Here is a 23962-nt window from a genome sequence, read left to right as displayed (position 1 = left end):
GAACTATGCAATGTTAAAAGCTTCAATTCCAGTGAAGCAATACTAGTTATTTCCTACAGATCTAGGTAATTCTGTTTTAAAGAAAAACCGAGCTGCCTTAAAGGAACACCATTTACCCTGTGCCTGCCACAAGGGGATTTATAAGATGTTTGTTTGTTTCCTTGTTTTCCTAGAAGCATCCAAACCCAATTTATAGTAGAGAAAATCTCAGGCTAGCTTGACAGTCAGGTCATAAGCTGCTCTCCTGAATTGGCCCACCCTCTCCCTCCTCCATGACACTGTACATACCAGGAATCTCGTTATACAGGCAATCTTGGTACTGTGTGCTGTTTCCGACGCACTGAGAAGAGTCTGGGCTGTGTACCTCACAATAACGGCTGCGGTACTGGACGCCCTCTTCATTACATAGGCTCCACTCTGACCACTCCGACCAGCCACCTGAAACCCAAGATAAGGAAAACACACAGGCAATGTCAGCAAGAAGGAAAAGGATCCCTTGTAGATACCAAACTTCTCCCATGCTGAAAGATGTCTAGGTCCTGGCCTTGGCCTCTCTCACACATTGAATCCAGGGGCCTTTAGTGGATTTAATTTTCTCAATACAAATAGCAATGCAGGAATCATACCCTACTTGCCAGGTTGTAGTTTTCTCAGTACAGACAGAACCAACCCTTGGTGGAGTACTGCACAGCAGAGAGTTGTCCTAAAAGCTCCTACATCAGCTCTTTGGTCAAAGATGTACGAGGAGCTGGATGGGCAATGTTGCACCAGTTTTGAGGTGGCCTCTCAGGGATACCCCAAGCAACCAGCGCTAGTTATAGCTGTCAGAGAGTTTTGCTGATGTTCCTAAGGGCAGGAGCCAGCCTGCGGTGGATCAGAAATACACAAAGGGGGTTCAAAACCAGCACAGATCTAAAACCTGCCCTCTGAGTTGTAGCACATGCTCATCTGCCCGTCTCTGTAAGAAAAAGGAAGGATTGTCCCTTCAGCAACTGTGCAGATTGATGCTTCTTGACTCCTTTTGTTTGTCTTGTAAGCTTCCACATTTAAGAGCAAAGCTCCTGCTTTTTTGATTACTTTAAATGGATCAGCCGTTAACAAGACTTTGCCTATCTGGCACCAGAATGACAGAGCATGGGCTAGTGAACAGGTGAAGAGAAAGGTGATGCATTGCAGTTGAATGCCGGGATGTCTCCTTTTTCCCAGCTCCGTAGACATTTACTGAATGGACAGAAAACGCCTAACTGGTGTTTTTCCTGATTTATTTTTTAAACATTTTGCAGATGTGCCTTGCTCCCACCACCACCCAAGCCAGATGGAGCAGGGACAAGAAATGGCTACCTTCACATGGGTGTGTGTTGCAAAGGGCCTCCTCAGTGTGCAGACCAATGCAGATATCCTCTCCGCTAGACGGAGCTGGATTGGTGCAAGTCCGCGTGCGCTGGTAGTGTCCTCCTCCACAGGTTGCTGAGCAGTGAGACCAAGGAGTCCAGCAAGACCATGAGCCTTTCACTGAAGGACATTGAAAAGCAAGGAGAGAGGGGTAGGTGCTATTAGTGACTCCTTTCACTGTGACAAACCTGGACAGCCCCAGTATTTCACCTTCCAGATCTACCCTGCCCAGACTAGCTAGCAGTTTCTTGCACCCCAGGACATTTGGGCCTAACAACAAGAACTTCATATCAATAGAGGGTATGAATGTGCTCCACTCTGCAGAGGCAGAATGAAGTCTATGCACAAAAAGTCTCTGCATCATGAAGTGCCAAAATAGAAACTACTTTTCAGAGTAGTCACTGAAATTATTCTATTCTATTCTATTCTATTCTATTCTATTCTATTCTATTCTATTCTATTCTATTCTATTCTATTCTATTCTATTCTATTCTATTCTATTCTATTCTATTCTATTCTATTCTATTCTATTCTATTCTATTCTATCTATCTTTTTATAAAACAGCATTGTCACTATTATTATATTGCCTCCTGGCGCTTCAGCTACAGCAACAGCAGATTTACTTGGGGAAAAAAGTGCTGTACAACCTAAGTGGAGCTTATATGGCATCTTTCTGTGGGGGCCCCGAGTCCTCTAGTTCCAACCTTTGGGAAACATAAACTCAGAGGCTTTATCTGACCACAGCACCATAACAGGTTAACAGTGAAATGAGGGAGGGACTTAAGATCCCCGATTCCCACTTCCCCGTCAGGCTATTAGACTGTCTGATTTGCATGTCCACATGCCATTATTTCAGAAGATAATAACCTGATGACTTAGTGCAAGATAAACCCAGGATTTGTGTATACACATTGAGTGGGGCAGGGAAGGAGGGAGACACAGAAGAATAGTAATCATGCACTCAGAACAGATTGTAAAACATCATAGTGTCCAAGGGGAGAAAACAGCACAGAAGAAGGGCACAGACATTAGTGAAAAGCCACTGAGAGCTTCCAAAATAGTACTAATAGCTGCCTTTATAGTGCTAGAGTTATTTTCTTTTTATAGGCCATAAATGCAATATTTGACACTCCTGCTACGCTCTTGCGGCACATTCTGATCATATTTTCCTATCTGCATTGGAATTTTATCTTTGTATTGAATTTTAGAATCATAATAATACTGTTATAATATAGCATTTTCAAGTGTAGGTCACAAACTATATTGCCAGAGGTAGATAATTGCTAGAACTGCAAAGAGGCAAGGTAATTTGTGTAAGATCACTTAAATTTAGTTTAGATAGCTATTACAGAGCAAGGAGAAGGATAAGTGAGAGAGAATACAGTAGTCAATGGTCTATTATTACTATTCTGGACCAAGAGTGCAACATAAACATGAGGACAAACTCGAAAACCAGGAAACCAGGCAAGAATACTCCCTGCTGGCTGTGCAGGAAATGGTAACTGATGTCAAGAGTAGATGCCCATCGCAAGAACAATACGTAAGCAGGAGAGGGGGAAGAAACAAGTGTTCACAAGAAGAACCACCACATCAAGCATCTCTACACAGTATTAAGCCACATTTATTAAGCCTGTCTCCTCATCAAGGTGCAGAAGCACTGTGATGCCCTCCACTGGATGGAGCATCAAACCTCCTGAAGTAAAAAATTGCTAGACAAGCCACAGTACTACTTCCTCTAGAGGATGTGGCTATGTTACCCTCTTACCCTAGGTGAAACATAAATCATAGCACTAAAGATCACACACGAGTCATTACAATAGCTTTAAAAAAAAATAAGGAAAAATCCCCCAAAGTAAAAAAAAAAAGACGCAGCTTCAAAATACTGATTTTTTTTTTTTTTTTTGTGGCTCTACCATTAAGATGCAGAACCACACCTCTGAGTTTCATGCAGGAAGATGATCATGGTTACCTGGGCAGGGATGCGGATTGCAGTCTTGGTATTCCGTTGCTGACCCCACGCAGGGCAAGCCACCATTTTTAGGTTCAGGGTTTGTGCATGTTCTCTTCCTGATCCTAAAGCCCAACTCACAGTCCCTGGAACAGGAAGACCAGGCTCCCCAGAAGGACCAGCCCCCATTGATAATCCGCGCAGAGGTCTTACCAGTCTTGAGAAGGTCATCAACAAGAGCTTCAAGGAAAACAAACAAGACACCACTTAATCACAAATTAATCAGTTGTTGGACTTTTAAAAAGGGCTTCAGCTCATGAATAAAATCAGGATTTATGTGCCCCGGGGAAGAGTTTCTGTTGAAAGCCCTTAGCAAGAGTTTTGTTCCTCAGGGTTACAGCTAAGCTAGACACAAAATGAAATCTGTACACACACAAACTGAGCCTACTGATAACCTTGATAAATGACCTTTCCTGGCAGCAAATTATGGCAGTTGAGACACTGCCACAGTTGAGTGGCCCTTGGGACACTGCCTTGCATCACAGCAGTAGTGAAGGGAATAACACCAGATGCAGTGCACAAGGGGACCTCCACAGAGAAAGAAGAGTAAAGACACACTGCTCTGTAGAATGGCACTTCTCTTCTTCTCTACACCCTCACTACTTGCCTGTTATCTTTGGGGCAGCCTGACAGTAGCAAGAACAAATCTATATGCTGCCATAAGCACAGACCTCACAACCGTGTTGACCTCTAAGTCACGGGGCTCTCTCCATCCCTGCCATTCTGCAGTGATACTAGTCATACATGCCGAGGCTTATGTAGACACAATCAGGTTCTGGTTGTTCTGAGAAGATCCCCCTTCCACCACCAAATCTAGGCTTGCCCTATGGTTCCCAAGAGCTGGCAAGACGTACAGTCAGTATCACACACTGCTGAGCCATCATTGGGGCAGAATCGGCTCTCGGTCTTCTTCCTCCCAAACTGCAGCTCATGGGGATCGGACAGCTGGGCACGACACGTGTAGCGGAAGCGCTGCTCCTGGCGGGCACCATTCTGGGTGATGTTGACAGGCATCCAAGGGGTCCAGGGTGTGTTCCTGCGCACCTCTGGGCAGCTTTCTGGGTTGCAGGTCTTATATTCCTGCCAAGAAGGAAACCCACTCTCTTATTAAAGAGCAGCAGCCTAACTGGCAGAGATTTATTTACACCCCAGAAAATAAGAAGGTACCCTCTGCATTTAAAACAACCTCCTTCTACTTTATTTGACCTCACAGACACAAGCCAGTGCTGGGCACAGCACAAAATGTGGTTACTATAGAGGTGGTGGTGGTGGTGGTGCATAGCTTCAGGTGGACCTCAAGGGTGAACTATGCTTGCTATTTTTATGTCTCCCTCAGGTTTGTGTTTCTTTACTAACTCAAAGTCCTGTGGGATTTCAAAAGTTTGGTACATTTTGGGCAGGAGAATAATTCAGGCAATAGATAATAACAGCAAACAAGTTTTCTGCTGTGACCCTGAGATGCTGCTCTTAGGTCAGCCTAGAGAAGCCCCATGAGGACAAAATGTAAGTAAGGTTTATTCTTTGAAAAGTTTATTGTTTATTTTTAAGATGGGTTTAGATTATCTCTTTTTACAGCTATTTTTGTTTCATTGGCTTTTTGAACTCTCTAGTAAGGGCTATCAACCATTTGCCATCTTTGGTGTAGAGCATCCATTGAATACAGACAACATTCTAGCTGGATGGGGATGGGGTGATTTGGGGTCTTTACAATTCTTGACGCTAGTGGGAGGAATTCCAGTGACAAACATTGCATTCTTCTTTAAAAATAAATAAATAAACCAGTCTTTTCTGGCAGAGGGAAAGAAATGTAATGCTTCAGGACATAATGATTCTAGAGTAAATGCCAAACAGCTTGTGAACAGATGGGAGGTTCCAGATCAAATCTGCTTACACTGAAAGAAAACTCTTCATAAAACTAATTAAAACAGCTGCATGAAACAGCTGCCAGAACAGGAAAGGAAAAATAAAGAGAGAAAATGGGTAGCCATTGCTTCACTGATGGGTTAACTAGGTGTTTGACCTGTTGTTTACTCAAGTATGACAGTGAGACTCTCTTCTGATGCGTGTAGGTCCTCCTTGATTGAATAGGATCATCCTTGGCAGTAGGACAGAACAAAAGACATACATAGTCCTTTCAGGTAAAGGACTTGATATCTAAGCCTACATGTGCCTAAAGGAATTCCTCTGTACACCAGTCTGTCCTTACCTGTGCGCATGTGCGCACACACACACACACACTGACACGTGCACCCTCACACCAACTTCATTGACTTTGAGAATCTGTCACTGCTCTGCTTCCTGGTTCATTTCAGTATCCTCTCCAGCAAAATCTGAGGATATATTTTTCTTTTAGCTTGGGAGATAAAACCAAGATGGAGAGAGGCATTAAATGCCAAGTCCCTAGATGCTAGATGTCAACAGGTGCCCCTTATGCAATAAACAATACATACCACAGCACAGCCTGGACATGTATTTCCATTTTCACAGGACCTCTGCCTTGAATGAATCCCTCCACCACAATTCACACTACATTTATTCCAAGGACCCCATGAAGACCAAAAAATCGGTAATGGACATGGACTGTTCTCATTACAGAATCTGCAAGGGAAAAGTGCATTGCTCAAAAAACAGCCATGTCAACACATCCGAGGGACAAGAAAGCCAGCAGAAGGCTGACCCAAGTCAGATTAGCAATACTGCTGTTCATGGCAGAGAACTGTACCCTTTGTACAGAAAGGGGAGTGGTTAACCAGGCTGAGCTCAGAGACAGTTTGAATGAATGGTCAAGATCAGGTTTTTTATGTGCTGTAAGCTCATAACTTTTACGCACTGAATTCACAAAAGAGGTCATAAGCTGAAGCCCATGTCTCATAAAGAGACATAGTGGATGGTAAATATTTTCAGTGGGATGACTAATAAGAATTCAACTCAACAGTGACCTGTCACTAATGACATGTGTTAAACACCTGACAATCTTCTCTTCACATGATCCGGACCTTACTGCTGCTTGGATCCTAAAAACACTAGTGTTTGCAAACGGAGCTGAACTAGATGCTATATGCACCTAAAAGCAGGCCTTAAATTAATGCTATTTCATCTTCCCTTTTCAAAAGGCAACTTTAATTTTGTTCAGCTTTTTAGTCAATATTGTTCCCAAATTGAATCACACAGGACTGCAGTTGACTCAGAGGTAGTCTTTAAAACCCAAAAAGGACCATTCTGAATGGCCACAAATCAAACCACACATTAAAATGTCCTGAATCAAGGAAGTTAAATAAATTGCCCTTTGTATTCTGAGAAATGCAGAGAGATCTGTCTTAAGTGACCACTCAAGGGACATACAACAGCCTATTGCCAAGCAGAGGTGGCCTTTAATGAAATGTCAAATCTGGAAACCAAACTGGGATGCCCTGAAGCATGTGTTTAATGAGGGGCTGGGCTTGAAGAAGCGTAATAGTGCAGATGGATCTGTAGGTTCAAAAAAGTATTGTCTTCTAGTGATTTTGCATGGAATTTGCTTAGTTTAGAGGGGAAAAAAAAAGAGATGTTTTTCTGATGCAAAGCCCTGAAAAAACTCAACCCTGAATCTGAGTTAAGCTATATTCTGTCTTGAACTTCTTTTGGTGCATCAGCAAAATTAATACAGACTTAGGAATGGTGCAATTGGCAGTGAAAGCTGCACATATTCAACTGCCTCCTCAGGGACAGATCAGAACAGTGTAACTGTATCTATAAACTCTACACTGCTAACAGCAGGCACAGCTTCTCCTTTTGTTGAGGAAGTCAGCCCTGTGTTTGGGGGACAGGAATACTTGTGAAGGTATGAAATGTCCTGCCCAAGACGGGAGGCAGCTCTGAAGTCTCTGGTGGTCACAGGCTCGTTGGAAGAGACTGGCCATGCATGTGTGCAACCTCATCCCTCCCAGGCTCTGGAATGCCTTCCGCTTTGTGCATTCACCCAAACAGCCTTAATCTGCATTCATAGAATAGCCATCACATATGTGAACACCCAGCATTGTGAACACCTCTTACCTTTCTTCCCTGCTCTGTCCAACGCAGACCCTGCCTCCATGCCGTGGAGCAGGGTTGCTGCAGGATCGCTGGCGGACCTGAAAGCCTATCCCACAGGAGGTGCTGCATGGGGCCCAGGAAGACCAGGGTGTCCAACCGCCATTTCTAACAAAAAGGGTGGGAGAGAACAGGTTACCTAATGATCTGTCCACATCATGCCCTGCTTAACAACAAAACATGTAAGGCACTGACTGGGGAATCATTGAACTCACTGGAGAAAAGATTATTCATTGCAACCAGACTTTACATTAGCAGAGATCTAGAAAAGGAAGTTTCAAAAGTGCTTAGTTTTGGTCTAACTTTCCTCCCATTGAAGCCTCTAAAATTGGAAAGGAAAAGAATGAAGCCAGTATTGAACAATTTTGAAAATGCCTCCTAGAATTTGCTGGGCAACACTGTGGTCATTATAACTCTCACTGACCATACCCCCATCATCTCCTCCATGTCTCATAACCTCCCTTTTTTGAGCCAAAGGCTGATATCAAAGTCATATCTCCTGGACTCTTCTGCACAAAGAGTACAGGATTTGAGGCTCACCAGTGCTAGTTGTGCCGAAAGATGTAAAAAATCTACCCTGTGCTAATTCAGTAGGTACTGATGCTTTAAATATCTTACAGCATTACTACTGCCAGCTCCCATGGTTTTATCACAAACCTCATAATATTTGACGTTTTCCTAAAGCCTTCAGCACTGAATCCTATTAAGTGGAAATCTCAAATTTCATTAAAAATAACAATAATTGCTTTTAGCTTTCATGGCCGCCTGCAGACGTCACTGTAGTGTGACCTTAAATCTGGAGAAACCAGAAGGCAATTAAGAGCTCAGAGGCAGGATCGAGTTTCACAGTTTAATGAGTGATCACATCTCTGCTGAGCAGTGGTAACTTAGCCTGAAGCAAACGGGATGTAAAACCCCTTAGTTCACACCTCAGTGACAGAGATGTCAGCAAGTGCTCTGTGCCTCATTCCTGCGACAGGCTGAGCACGTGCAGGTGGCTGGCTCCTGCAATGCTGCTGCCATGCTGTAACTCAACCACGTGCTTAAAAAGAAGCCAACATTTTCATCTTTAAAATCTTGCATTTATTAGAGCTTACTTTCCTTTGATTTGGCAGCACTACTGAGCCTTGGAGCAGGAGAGGAGGAACTGTATCTCATCTCTTCTGTGCTGCAGGTTTCATTTTGTATGGAGCCAGTGGCAATGCTCTGTCCTACAGAACTGCCTAATCTTGACACTTCACTGCCTTAAGCCAAAAAATCTCATTTGCTTTTGGGTTTTTTTTTTTTAATAAGAAAAACCTTTCTAAAAATTCTGGTGAAAAAACAACTCAGGTGCTCTCTGGTTCTTGAAAGCTAAGCTTGAAAACAGATGTTAATTTTCAAAGCATTAACTGAACTAATAACACTGCTGGCAAGAAATATTTTCTGGCATAGCACCAATCAGGGCAGAGGATGAAAGTTAAAACCCACATTGCCCTTCACAGTTTTTGTATTTGTTATCAACTCTTGCCTGTTCTTGGCAGCTTTATTTCAGAACTGTGTTAGATATTACTCCCCTCCTCCTCTTGTTTGCTCATCCCTCTCCCTCCTTCCCTTCTCTCCCACCCCAAAGAAGGTCAAAGAACAGAAAACTCACTTATATAAAAATCCTACTATTCCATCTTATTCTGTCATGTTTTAACCTACCTACTACCTCCCCACTCCTTAACCCAAAAGAAATATTAGATGTAAAATCACAGAAAATAAAAACCAAATAGAAGGTTGCTGTTATTGCAGCACACAAGGCAAAGTAATTTCTACTAAAAGTTCCTCAAAAACCCAACAATTCTCAGCATCTATTTGTGTTTCAGAATTTTTACCAGAAATAAAGACACTGTGCATTTTCAGGTCTCCAGATTTCTAATAGAACTCATCTTTAAGCATCCTGCTCCCTCTCTGCAAAAAGAAATCCCAATGCCATATGAAGTCAATTAAAGGAAATTTGAGGGCTGAGGCAGATGTAGGATGACCAGATGTCCCTATTTTTCAAACCATGCTGTTTTCCTATGTCTTAAGAGTGAATAATCTATTTTTCATCCCCATCTTAGAAGCTGTTCCTGCCTCTTTTGCCATCAGAGCAGTGCTGAGAAACCCATCCCACTGGCATGATTTCCATTTGCCTCTGACATAGAAAGCCTGCCTTGGGAAGGCTCCACTCAGCCCATGGTGGCAGCACAGGGGCAGGAATGACTGTATGCCTTTTAGGCAGCACAGCCCACAACTAGAAGGAAAGATGCCAATTAAAGCATGAGTATTGCTGAATTTTTGGTGCCAAGACCAGCACTGATCTCCAGGGAGGAGTCAAGAGACAGATGTCCTTAATGGAATGAACGTTTATGGAGAAGATAAAGTAGATGAAAACTGTGTTGACCCAATATTTACCAAAATATTGGCTGGCCCCACCCCGGTTAAGTAGTGCTTACACTATTGCATCCTCTTTCCTTGAGTCATGACATGATGTAGTCTGAGGGCGGTGGGGTAACATTGGACACAAACACTGTGGCTATGTTTGGGCACCCGACCAGAGGACATTTAGCTTCCATGTTGCTCAAGCATGAGCTTCAGGCTTCCCTGGAAAGGCAGCACTTCCACACAAGCTGAGCTACCTGCATTGTTTAAGTGCTGCCCCTGGCAGGCATGCCTGCTAAGCACCACCCGCTGCCAGACGATGATCTGTTGCCTTCACCTAGCCAGCGTGCTGCAGACAGATCACAGACGCGCAGAACAAGGTGAACAAGCATTGCTCAGAGCCAGGCTAGACCCTGTCTTTACAAGCGTTGCTCTGAAGGAGCTCCTCTCACTTCTGGCAATGCAACCTCAGAATCCCAACTCTGAAAAATGATGAGCTTACTGGATTTTTTTATCTTAATGCTGTTCAGTTGGCTAACAAGTACCTCTGCTTTACCTCCTCCTGATGGGTACACTGTAGTCACTGTACAGTTGAGGGAAACCAAGGCACGGTGTAGGGAAGGTTAATGTGTACACTAATTTGGGGTGCTCATCTTCTAAGAGCCCTGGCTGAAGGCCCTTCTCTCAGAGCCCTTGGACTCCTTCATTTTCCACTGACTTCAGGCTGGACCTCACATTCCTCAGTTTGGCTGGGATAAACAATATGGTCACAGAAATACAAGGAAGGGGCTAAGCTGTGAACAGGCACAACTCCTGTTTCCTTCCTAAAAAGCACAAAGATGCTGAGGTACCTTGAGCAATTTGCGACCTCGATCCTGGCCCCTTCACAGCCATGACCTCCGCAGCGAGGCGGAGGGCTGTCACATGAACGTGACCTACACATACAGGAGCCTGTGCTGTCCCCATCCGAATGCTCACACAGTTGCCATGGGGACCAAGGCCCCAGTCTTCCATTTGTTGTCAGGTTTTTCACCTAATTTTAAAAGAAAAAAAAGGTCATTAATAGTACGTTTACATTTCTGCAGACAGCCCCACAATAGAAATGCCAAACAAAGCTGCCGGGGGGATTAGGATGCAGCTTAGATGGGAGCTGTCTGTGCTTGCGAGCAGGATTCAAAACAGAGGGTTGTTTTCAGACAATGCCACATCAATATTTACCCTCCAAATTCCACCCCACATACCTAACGTGTGTGCACAGGCATCCGAGCCAACCCAGCCAGCACCACACCAGGCACAAGCATCCATCTGCCACACCACAAAACCACCACACTCCTTCATCCCACATTGCACAGGTTCAGCCTTTCAAGCAACGCAATGGCCAGTGCTGACTGTCCCCACTCCATTATGCTCCAGCCTCTGCAGTGCTTGGGATGGCTCCTGCAGAATATTTTCCAAGTTAGCATTTGTATAACCATAGTGACCAGCTGAGACCAGGGCCTCGCTGAGTTTGGCCATGTTCAAACACACAGTAAGAACTGGCTCCCTTTCTAAACACAGCTGTAGCCTAAATGGCTAAGCTGGGTGAAAGATAGAAAGTAAAGGAAACTAGAAGGTAAAGGTGACTAGAATTAATGCTGAGGATCACATAGTGGGCTAAAGAGCAACCGTTCATCTTAAGGCAGTTTATAGACCAGACCACACTGCTATTTGTTCCCTCTGCCCCTTGCTTCATGCCTGTACAGCCCTGAACAAGCTGGGGCTTGAGCTCCCTGTGTGCTGTAACAAAGAAGTAAAAAAGTAAAAATCCAGCAGTTCTGGCAGAGCAAAAGCATGAGAAACAGAACTATTTCAGCCCAGGACTGGTGAAGACCTTCCAGAAGACAGGGTGTCAAAGCTTGCTCTCCTGCGCCTTGTTTTAACCAGTGCTGCTAGGTGAGCCCTAAGCTGAGGGCCAGGGGAGCCAGCTGCTTGGTCCCTTGCAGCAAGGCAGACTTGAGAAGACGAGTGCTGCCTGCTCCTCTCCAGATTGCTCCCAGGCCACTGCTGCCACTGGCACCAGCTCTGACAGCAAAATCCAGCAACTCCAGAACTCCAGGACCATGTCTGGGAGGCTGCCCTGAACACCCCTGTCCTGGCTTCCCCTCTGCTCCTGTCTTCAGAAGCACAAGGCAGAAAGACATCCAAGCTGGCCCTGCCTAGGTACATCTATTTCCTTGCTACAGCACAGCACCGTGATGCACTCTCCCCTGGCAGCAACCTCTGTCCTCCTCACTCCATGTCCCAAAGCGCAGGGTCTCGCAGGTGAGGCAGCAGCAATGGTGGCTCATCCCCACTGGTGTCACCCATGGGGTGGTGGGACGTTCAGCAGCTTTGGTAAAACCACTGGCAAAGGCTGTGACTGACAAATTCTGGATTTGGCCTCAGTGTCATACACAACCCAGGGTGAAGAAAGGAAGAGGCTGGGTCCCTGGCAAACAGCCCTGGCCCCAAATCTGAGCCAGCTACTGCTGACAAGCCCCACTGCACCATGCTCATTGAGCTCTGCAGTCAGCAGGATCAGTCCCCTGGGCCGCCCCGGGGGGAAATAATTTCTCCTGCTCTACAGACAGGGAAACCAAGGCACGGAGAGGCTGTGAGCCTGCTCAGGAGCCATGCAGGAAGCCAACAACAGCCACAGGACTAATGCTTTCTAACACTCATCCTCTGACACACACTGCTCTGTGCTTATTCTCCAAGTCTGGCACTACGTTAAACACTCACAATGCACCTCTGGGGGGCTGTCATCTTCCCCCCTCACCCACCTATAGCAGCATCAAAAATATGCAGCAGTGGCATGGAAGTAATTTAGATCTGTTACTGTGCTCATCAAGCTGTAGTTGGGGGTTTCAAGCATCTGGTGCAAACCTTTGTTTGCAATAGATTATCATGTCATTGTAAAAATTTGCTCTGGGCTGCAGGTTACAAGGCAACACGCCCAGAGAAGAGAACACTGAGTTTTGTTGTTGTTGCTGAATTTGTTGTTTTAAACATGCATGCAGTCAAAAATCAATACAGTTGGGTTGCTAAAAGTTGGGGGGGGGGGGAATCAAAAGAACTACTTTGAGATATTTAATACTAGATTTTTATCTCCTTTTTCCTCCTGCCTTACAAAAGTCATAATCCAAGTATTGGATCATTTCTATCAATTTTTGAGCCAGAAAGCCTTGCTGATTCCAGCAGGGAGTTCTGTTCAGAAATCAATGGTATGATATGGCCCGTGGCTTCAATTAAAAAAAAAAAGCTGACAAATAATTATTGGCTCATAAGTGATACTGGGAAGCAACCCAAAAATTAAACAAATAAGCAGCCATAACCAAAATGCTGAGATTTATAAACATGTCACATTGTGAGTGTGGGAAGTTTTTATACTTAAGAAATTACATATGGATTATTATTCCATCTTTAAATTCATAAAACTATCTTCAAAAAAGCAAACTTGGGAAGTGGGATAAAAACCCACATGCATTGATCTTTTTCAGGAATATCTTTACAAGGCAAATCCTTTGTAGCCAACACAGTGCCCATCAGACGAGAGGGCATCTTTAAAAACATTTGTGATCAAATGCCCTTCTCTCACCCAACAATATTACCAATTCCAGAGTTCTCACATTTTGTAAACTGCCATACTCCCGCCAAAGGCATCACCTTTTCATTTCTTCTTTGCACCATCTAAAGGCTTAACAGCAGGATCTAAAAATTCAGACTGACCATTCCTATCCCCCACTGCCAGGCTATTTTCAATGTTTATTCTGATATTATAGATAAGGCTGGAAGCATTCCTTGTTCTTTCAATTCATCTATGCTTCCTCTTAGGATTCAGATGTCAACTGCTTAAAACGTTGCCAAGCTTCAGTTATTTCAGCTGGAAGTTTCCATGCTGGCTGTCTGACAGAAGCTGAAAATTCTTGCAAAGTTTCAGTCAAAATATTTCAAATATTTCTAAAATAAAATCTAGAGAAAAAGAATGTCCATAAGAAGCAACCTTTTCCTTGAAACAAGCTAGTGTTCAGAGCAAGGAATTGAACCCTATGTCGCTGTAACATCTTTTTGCAATTTCTCTGTAAAGTGATTCAGATCTGTCTAGGGTATAAAATCCATGGGAGGTGGGGAGGAAAATGCACAGTTTTCAGAGACTCATAGAATTCGATCTTGGCACCTGAAGTCCCCTCTGTGTACTGGGCATGCTCCAGTGTGGGCCAGAGCCCGATTATCCCAGACACTGCAGCTCCAGCTCTGAGTGGCTAAATCCACATGAATTGAGAGCAGGGTACAAGTCTGCTAGACACCCCAAAAAAGGAGTGGGGAGACTGGCACTGATTAGCAAGAAAATGGGGTAGCATGGAGCAGATGCCAGATGACTGAGACAGGGGTTTGTTGGGCACAGAGTGTGACTGGGATGAAAACATGTGAGGAAGAGCATCATTTCGCTTGGGATAAGGAGGACTGTAGGCTTCATTGGGAGTACTCAGTTCCTGACTTGCCAACCACCATCAGCAGTGACCCCATGAGCTTGGATAATGGAGTTTGTTAGCCAAATCTAAAGTTCCTTTCCTGCTGGTGGCTCATGTTGGCATCAGTAAGAGATTATAAAGTGTAGATTTTTTTCAGTTTTCCTAAAACCAAAAAGCACCTCACTCCCTTCCGCCAAGTCTAAGAAGAAACAACATGCAGTCATGTATTCAGGACTCCCTGATATGACACATGCACATACTGGGAAAGAACAGCAGCATGTGCAATTTGTGTCCTATCACTTCTTAATATTAAAATGCTTGACATTTCAACCTTAGCAACAAACCTTTAGGAGGTTCTGGGTGTTACCTGCTAATAACATACATTAACCATTGCCCAAGGTACTATGTTAACACTGTATGATTAACCCTCTTTCTAAGGTCCCTTACTATTAAAGCTGGAGAGTGGGAATCTGTAGTACAATGCAGTGCTGTACAAAGATGTTCAGACTAGCTCTGAACAAGCATGTTTCCACAAGAGCAGCAATCAAGTTGTGTTAGTGTTGTGGTGGACTCACACAAATACCTGGCCCCTGTAGGATATAATTCAATGATATGCCAGTTCTAGCCTTAAAAGTCACCGCATGCCAGTCTCTCAGCCATGCCAGGACATCTGTTTGTGGGCTAGGCTGCAGAAGAACTCACTGACATTATCTGGGTTAGGAAAGGTTTATTTGGGAGGGGTGCTTTTAATCTACGCCATGTCACAGTTGAGTGTGATCTCACATACAGCTGTACCAGCGCCTGGTGCTCGGCCCAGGAAAGTGGGGTGAGAAAATCCAGGACTTCTTAAGACAGTAACTCATCCAACTAAACTCCCAGACAGGCCTTTTTCAAGAGTGAAATTTGACATTGGGTCACTGCATTCCCCTCCCTTTCAAGCGGTCATTTGTGTGTGCTGCCTTAGACTCTTGCCTCTGTTGACCACAACCTTTACCCTGCACTGAACACAGGGAAATACTTGGTTATTGCCAATGTAGGTGCTTACAGGAGTCATCCCACTCCACACCAGAGATGAACTCATTCCAGCGAGGGGCAGAGGAGAATGAAAAAGAAAGCACTTGCATGTAGATTTTAAACAGCTTGGCAGCCTGTCAGTCAAAGAGCACAAGGCTGATGTATGCACCAGAATGAGAGCACCTAAATGGAAAATAATCTACAATGGAAATGCTAAAACAAATGCAAAAGCAGGACCCCAAGAACAGCCAAAGCTCCTGAATATTCTGCACTGGATTTTTATGACCTTGAAACAATGATCTGGAGTAGCCTGTTCCCTAGTGTGCACCACAGCAGACATGTTCAAACTAGAGGATTAACACCTCACACACCTATCAACAGACACAGGCATTAAGCAGGATGAGATAACAGCATGGGCAATCAAGAAGCACTGCATCCCAGTTCAACACAAGAGGGTTATAAACGCACAAGCCTCTGAATCCAGCAGTGAAAAACTTAAGCCTGCCAAGCTGAGGATGGATTGAAGTAATGACTAATATTTCCCAGGAAAATATCTGAGAAGTAAGGAAGATAAGGGGAATAAACATCCCAGCACCTCCAGACAGAAATAACATACTGAAGTTATAACCCATCCAGTCCACTCTCTCTGTCCACGGGACTTAGCAGTATTAACATGCGAACTGATGTTAGATAATAATGGTGGACATTAATGAGAATTTCTCCTCCCCTCCTCACCCCCTAATTTATTTCACAGGACTGGTTTCCTCCCCAACCACCTTGCAGGTACAGTTCAAGCAACAGGAATTAAATCTGGCCAGACGGCTTCTGGGGATCACAGCCAGGAAGTGGATGTTGTCGTCAGAGGAGGGTGGGTGGGTGCGTGGGAAGGGAGTTGGAGTGCCAACTCAAACCGATTCAAGCAGAGACACTTTTTAGCTGCTGCATCTCATGGAGACCAGGGCAAGGAAAGAAGACCATATCCTTGAAATATCACATAGACTTGGTCTTTGGACTGCTAAATTGAGGTTAGAAATTAACACTCTTTTTCTCATACTCCTTCTCTTGGATACATTCTCCTCTTCCCTCTTGCTCTCTAGTACATACTGCATCTTTTTGTTCCCTCTGCAAACCACCCATGTATGCCCTGTTTCTCTGCTGCTCCCTAGATGCCTCTTCCTGCCAGTGCAACAGTTCTTCACCTGTGTTGTCTCCTGGGCCTAGCCCAGGGATCCAAGAGGAAAATGAACTGGATGCTGCCCAAGGACGCTGTACATCAGCTATTCCAATTTCCCCGACCTGCAGGGAAGCCAAGGAAATGGTGCAGACAGTGAAGCAGCCCTGAGAAAGCTCAAGTTTCGTCTGGGGCTTACGTGGTTCTCAGCAGTAACCCAACAGCATGATCCAATCTCATTAAGGCATGGGTGGGCATAAGGAGGACTGAATGCTGGGCTCTCCATGCTCTCCTAACAGCCAGTCCTCATCAGGCTGCCTGCCACGCACTCACTTTCTCTCTCCCTTCCACACATACGTACACACTCACACACCAGTATATATAAAATAGTTCCACTCCTTCCACTTACTGGGCACTCAGTAATATTTTGAGTCCACAGGCTCATGTTGGAGCTGTCCTCAATGGTGGTGCATTGCTTCTGCTTGTTATCCCAGCCGCAGTAGGGGTCTCTGGCTCCTAGGCATTCCCTGCATGAGCAAAGAGAAAAGATTAAAGCTCTTTAAGACTGTCTAGTTCTAAAGACACGTATTCAAGTATAGTGCTTGTATATGACAGCTGTCAACTGCACCGAGGCTCAGCAGAAGAAACAATTTCTTCTAAGCAGAGGTTTACCTGCTTGGAAAGGGAGAACGGCTGACTAGAAGGGTGATAGGACACAAAGCAAATATCACTCATAGAAGTTGTAGATTAAAAATCAGTTCACTACTCTCCAAGGCCTAGGGAAAGAAAATGACTTTACAAATTTTAGTCAAAGAACACTTGTCATTGAGATATCTTTGTGCCCCCGTGTAATCACTCAGCAGGCCAAATCTCACACAAAGCAACCTCTGTGAGTATGTTTTCTGACACTGTGTCCATCCAAAGGGGTTAGACAAGCAGAATTAGCCAATGGACCAGTAATAAAGGCTTTCTATTAGTCTTGGCCCTTGCTGGAACAATAGTTTCATTTATAATCCCAACATCAAGATGTCAGTTTGGAAAAGTCACAGCAGAACATTATTTCTAAGCTTTTGGCTGCCTTGAACACTGCTGTATTCATTTTCCTCCTGAATCCATATTTACAGGCTAAGTGTGTGTTCCCAACATGTGAGCTGCTAAAGAAAAATAACTAGGGTTACTACTGCCGCTAAACAGAGAAGGTCAGTCACAGAATCAGTCTGTACCGATAAAATTCAGCTGTATTGGTTGTTCCCATGGGTTCATTTCAAATTGTTAATTTTCATTAAGAAAACATTACAGTACAAGCCACATCATGCATGTATTAGTGAAAGACAAAGAAGAGAGGTCTAAGCCTAAAAAGATTCACAACATTATTTTTTATTCCAATGATCCATGCTCTTCTATCGCACAAAAGGCTGATAGGATCTTTCCAGAAGTCCCAAATGATTTGAAAACTGCCAATTATACAGCAGCAAGGGACTAAGGGGAAAAATTCAGTTCAAGAAGTTAAACAGGAGAGTAATAAAATTTATTCTAAAGGTAGGTATCAGTATGATAAATGAAACATAAAAAAAAAAAATCAAATGCAATGAGATGTGAACTGTTCCCTCCCAGAAATCTTTGAAATCCTATTAGCCTGTAATCAGCCGCAAATGAAAAAGCAAGTCCCTTAAGCACAGCTGAAAACACTCTATCAGGCTGTACTGCCTCCACAGCCGTTTGCCCCAAAGCAAACCCTACACTGTTTTGCTGTCTGGTGCCCATTGTTTTATACATATATATACATATACATAGAAACACACACACACAGAGACACAGGTGTATATATTTATATTTTAATGATGAGTTTCCACTTTGCTTCTATATGGCAGCTCCTACATCTCCTCTACTAAGGATTTCACACGCAGAGTTTTAAGGAACATAACTTTATCCTTCATGCTTTAGCAAGGTAGTTATGATGACTGTCTCTACTACATTTTTCCTTCAGCTGCCTCAGCACACCCAAGGAAAAGGCAAAGATGATTTTGTCCCAGCCCCAGGCAACAGAACATCAAATATTTGCCTAGAAAAGACTAGGGATCCTCAGTCCAAGGACACAGAAGGGACACGTGGTGCTTTGCTCATTATTCTCGCTAAAGACCTCCATCCTGCTGCTTTGGCAACCCACACTGCCCTCATCCATGACGTGGGGCTGCCGCCACATCCAGAGCTGCCTTTGCCGTCCAGCAGCCCCTCAGCAAGGGCAGCACCCAGTTAATTACTGAGCAGATGCCAGGGCATCTGCCCACCCTCTTGGTAACTCAGCCCTCCAGGAGGAAACTGGGTGTTTTCTAGAGAGAGGAATGAGAGAAGCTGGGTGGGGGTGTGTGGGTGGGGGTGTGTGTGTGAGGGTAAGAAAAAAAATTAAAAAGCCCCTGCTTTTAGTGAGAGAGCCTTTTGGTCAGGCTTTCAGATCCTGACACCACATACTTGCTATTGTTTCCAACTGCATGAAGCCATTTCACTGGGCACCCAGTGAGCTGAGAGAGGTCATTGTAATTCATAACAGAGAAGGCTGTTGTGAACATCACCCTATTATGATACACATTTTCTCTGAATTTAATTTATAGGAAAACATGTGCTGCATAAATTCAGGAAATAATCTCCATATGTTCTGTGCTGCAGCCCTCAGCCACTCCGCAGGCTACAATATATCCCGGTTAGGCACTGACCACTTTGCTGGCACTATCATAATGTATGTCATGTAGCTAATGTGCTGCTCTTGGCTGAGAGCGGCGAGCTACAGATCCCTAACAGCGCACTCAATGAATTACAGCCTCAAGTCCCCTACTGCCGCCACTGACCCCCAGCTGACAGGCCATCAGTAACGGAGCTGCAGAGCCGCCAGAAGGCCACGATGCTGGGCCCCAGGAAAAGCCCAGTGCGGTGCTTGCTGGTGGGGAGCTATGGCCATCCCATGCTGCGCTGTCCCTGTGCTCTGCATCGTGGGTGTAATGAACTCCTACCCAGCCCGGGCTCCGCTGGGTTGTCAAAATGCGCACTCTGTGATTTAACAACCATCAAAGCCTGGGACTTCTCCCTGTCTGATGGCAGGCCCTCAAAACCATTTGAAATCTAAAAACAAAATAGCTATGCTGTCTGCCTCCCTTCAGGATTCAGAGCCCACTCATCTCTTCAACTGTGGTGAGAAACCTATTATATCATCTGACAGCGATACACTTAAGGGTGAGGAGGAATGTATTTACTTACACACAATTTGCTCCATTTTTTGCCCTTTTGTAAGCAGGAAAAGCATTACAATGTGCATTACTGCAAGAGAACAGCATTTCTGGCAAATACTTTAAGTGAACACTTCAAAATCCACCTTAATTTATATCCTTACAATATCTTTAGAATGTAGATCCCTATTTATGTCATTAAAAGATAAAAACGAGCAAACACACACCAGAAGACAAATATATGTATGCATACATGCACGCACAGATCAAAATGCTTCAGAAATATGCTGTCATTCTTAGTAGATCAGGCACCATGGTGTGGAAAATGTACAGATATCACAGCATTTCCCCATGGTCAGAACACAAAATAAATTGCAATGTTTATGTGCAAATACCATTTTGTATTATGATACCGCTGAAAAGTCTTACACAGGCCATGGGACCCAAAGTCTTGCAGGGCAGTATGTAAATACTGTGAAATAAGATACAAAGGAGTTTACATGCTGTAATGAAATGCTGATGTTTCAATGGCAATGGGACTTCTGCCACTGGCTCAGTGGGGCCAGATTTCATACCATACATACAGGGAACAGCACACTTAGGTCTCCTCAGTGGCAGGCTGAGGATGCCTCAAGGAACTAATGACACACTGTTGTCTCCCATCATAATTCACACAGGTAGAGAGAACCCATTATCCCAGAAGACTACCCAAGCATAGCAGGTTAACACTGGCTATATTAATTCTAATGGCTTAGTTAATGAAATCCCACAAAATGGGATGCTTGTGGAAGTAAGACGGTGATGATACCACATGGTCCATGCCCCCAGTTCCCCTCTGGCCATCTACTAACTGTAGTGCTTTTGGCGAGGACTCAGGAGAATACCTCTTGTCGGATATCTAAGAGGTTGGATTTATTATGACAGGGCATTGCTATCAAAAGCGATTCACTTTAAATCACCGCCTCACAATAAATGTCTTATTCGAGGCATAAAGGCATACACTGAAAATGCTCAATTGAAAAACAATTCCATTTGTATCTCCTATTCAAGTTATTTTTTTCTCCGGTTCCTTATTCTCACTTACCAAGGACATTTGCATGAAAATAAGATCTTACTCATAAGAGCTCACCTGCTGCCTGCTGTTTGGGAGCTGTAGGCCTCCCTGTTGGCTGTTGCAATCATTTCTACAGCAGTGATCTCAGATAACACAAAGGATTAAGACTCTGCAAGTGGGGCACTATTCACAGCCTACTGAAGTCAATGGAAACTCTTACCTATGACTCAAAGGAGTTTTTATGGGGCCTTTGAAGCCTGACAGTGCTGAATCTTCACTAATAGCATGTGCTGTAAAAAGGCTTCTGCTTCCAAGATGATGGTCCTGGCCAAGATCTCCTTTTCTGTAGCAGCCTGAATGACATCTTCTTTCAGAATCTTCATTAAAGATTAAATGTCTGTAGTTCAAAAGTTTTTGATTCCCACTTTAATTTGCTCTGAGCCTAGATAACTTCATCTTTTGGTCATTTTTCCCTGAGAGGTAAAACTTTAGACTGTATAATAAACAGATCATCTAATCAATAGAACCAGACCTAAGAGATTAGGCTTCGACAGACCAAAGGAAATAAAGAATTACTAGAGCTTCTTCCCATTCCTACTACCAGACAGAAGACACACAAAAATTCCATTTTGTACCAAAAGCCACAAACCGTCATCCAGAGCATTCACACTGAAGGACTCTGTTCCTCTCATCTACCAGGACATGCTTGCTCTCCCAGTTTTCATTCCCTCTCATTTCATTTACTTCTTTCTCACTTCTTTTTGATGACTAAAAGCAAATAGGAATGGAACGACAGCATTTGATGATCTGCAGGGGCAGGGCTCTAGACCCAAAGACTGAGAAGCTCCCTTCCCAAAATGTATTTGCTCACGAAACCCTGCTGCTGCTCCAGGAGAGTGTTTTGCATTTTTGCTTATGAGTTTGGAACCTAAAGGGGACATCAAGTTTGCCAGGAGATACAATAATTGTCATAGCACCTAGTCCTTTAAAACCCCATGGGCATCACCAGTTAGTTCATCAGAGGCACAGAGATAGCAGTGCTATCAACAGGTGCAGTGCAAACATTTATAAGCCTGCAAGGCACTGAGCAACACTCATCTGTGCCCAGCATCTCAGGAGCATGTGCAGCACAGGAGTTCACCTTGCTCTTTTGGGGAGTAAGACCTCAGAATTTCATACTGGTTTGTTGCACTCTTTGAGCAGTTACCTCCGAGGGAACAGCCCTTTGCAAGCAATAAGCGGGGTTTAGCACTGTCTTTTGGTTGCAAGCATGAGGCTGTGTTTGGCAGACAGGCATTTCCTGACAAGGTTAGCTTACTGTCCCATTGCTATCAACCTGCAGAGGGGATGAACTAAACAAATAATCATATTAGTTTCCAGCCAACCAAATCATAATTACTGACAACCTCAATAGCCCATGCAAGGAAGAGCGGACTTCTGTTTTCCCTAAAGCCAGATGTCATGAAAAGAGAAGAATAATCAAAAGGATGTTCGTGGCTTAAGAAAATAAGATTAGAAAGGGGGAAAAAGCACTAGACCTTCAAACAATCCCTCTAATTTTGATACGTTTAAAAATTCAAACTGCAGAGATGAGTTAGTGATCTGTACAAATCCATTATCTTTCCCCACTGAGAAGAGAAGCCAAGTGGAACTGAGCTGCTTTAGTCAGGTGCTGGTCAAGTAGCAGCTTAATTTCTCAGCTGGTGAATACAACATATGCCGTGCCAGATGCTACTGCCCTTTCCTCAAAACGAGTAGCCACATACTTCATAAGGGATTAATGGGGCTATTTGTGGAGCAGGGCACTACTCGGGAAGAGCATACTACAGCTCACAGGTACCACCATTGTGCGGGCTACAGTTGATGTTAATCTGGACAGACAAGGTTTGGGATTTTAGCATTTGATATTGGATGCAGAGGCAGAGAAGCTGAGGGGGTGTGTGTGTGTGTAATTTATCACCCACACATGCTTAGCATCAGTGATTGCTGTTCTGCACATGATTTGTTTTGAATACATAAATTAAAGTCATGGTGTAAAATGACCTCTAAAACTGAAGTCCATTTATAAGCCAAACAAATGTAACTTATCTGAAAGAAACAGTGCACAGACAGAGGATTTTCAGAGGCATCTTCATCTCATTTTCCTTTCCACATCAGGGACCTTGGCTTGCTAGTTTCCACCTCCTGCCCTACCACTTTCAATATCACTTTAATCGATTGTGGCTTATAGATTTTGGCCTCGTGCAATCTACACAACAAACTATTCCATTTCTTACTTTCTGACATCCCATTCCATCATCTTTTAGCAACAGTGACTTCTTTATTGGATAGGTGTTTATTTTTATTTTTAAAGCTGTGAAATAAAACAACATTGCATTTATTCAAATATGAAGATTAATGCCATCCCAATAAAAATTCTGATTAAATCTGGATTTATGTTTACATTAGTAAAGCAGGTTATTAAAAAAAATGAATGTGTTCTTCTGCAAACACTATTAGAAACTCTTGTCACTATGCCAAACAAAACTGACCTCTAATAAAAACAGAAGTACAGAGGGCCTCTGACTACCAGTGATGGGATCAGACATCCACAAGAAAACTCAGATACTATTAAAGTCCTAATGAAAGGAATAGTCAGAAGGAATTCCTGAATGCAGGGCATGTTTGCCTGGACTGCAAAGCACAACGGTTTCCTAGCCTCAGCAGGCTTTTGAGCCTTAAGAAAACATGTCCCCCAGGGCTGCCATATGGAAAGAGGCAGAGGGGACTAGACATCCTTTTGGAAAGGCAGCTCGGGCAAATCAGTGCACTCAAGTGTTATTCCCTGTCTCTGCCCTGTGTCAGTCAGTGTCTGGAGGCGTCTGTCAGATTAAGATGTGCTCTGCTCCTGCGCTTCTGCTCTGTGGTTGCAGATCTGAGACTTCTATGTGAACATGGCAAGTTCCTGTAGTCTGGTGACATAGGTGGAAAGGGGAAAAAGGGTGGTCTAGGCAAAAGCAAATCACAGAATCACAGAACGGTAGGGGTTAGAAAGGACCTCTAGAGATCATCTTGTCCAACCCCCCTGCTTGAGCAGGCACACCCAGAGCAGGGGGCACAGGACCACATCCAGGTGGGTTTGTCCCCGGTGCAAGGGACACAGACAGGTGCTTTACCTA

The 23962-nt window shown here is 44.0% G+C and overlaps 1 protein-coding gene across 7 annotated transcripts in view; it reads right to left on the bottom strand.

The window, feature by feature from the left end:
* Window positions 1-23962, bottom strand: part of SEMA5B (semaphorin 5B) — a 280379-nt gene that overhangs the window by 26325 nt on the left and 230092 nt on the right. For all 7 annotated transcript variants that reach the window (XM_064451222.1, XM_064451217.1, XM_064451220.1 and 4 more), the window contains 8 exons: window positions 16942-17059; window positions 10709-10890; window positions 7434-7577; window positions 5852-5999; window positions 4256-4481; window positions 3363-3581; window positions 1342-1512; window positions 289-438 (listed from right to left, as the gene is read on the bottom strand). In XM_064451222.1, coding sequence (XP_064307292.1) covers window positions 289-438; window positions 1342-1512; window positions 3363-3581; window positions 4256-4481; window positions 5852-5999; window positions 7434-7577; window positions 10709-10890; window positions 16942-17059 — 1358 coding nt within the window. The remainder of the gene's footprint in view (window positions 1-288; window positions 439-1341; window positions 1513-3362; window positions 3582-4255; window positions 4482-5851; window positions 6000-7433; window positions 7578-10708; window positions 10891-16941; window positions 17060-23962) is intronic.

The sequence above is a fragment of the Phalacrocorax carbo genome, chromosome 5 (assembly GCF_963921805.1).
Source record: "Phalacrocorax carbo chromosome 5, bPhaCar2.1, whole genome shotgun sequence".
NCBI lineage: Eukaryota > Metazoa > Chordata > Aves > Suliformes > Phalacrocoracidae > Phalacrocorax > Phalacrocorax carbo.
The sequence above is the reverse complement of the archived record's forward strand: the minus strand, read 5'-3'. Positions and strand labels throughout refer to the sequence as shown.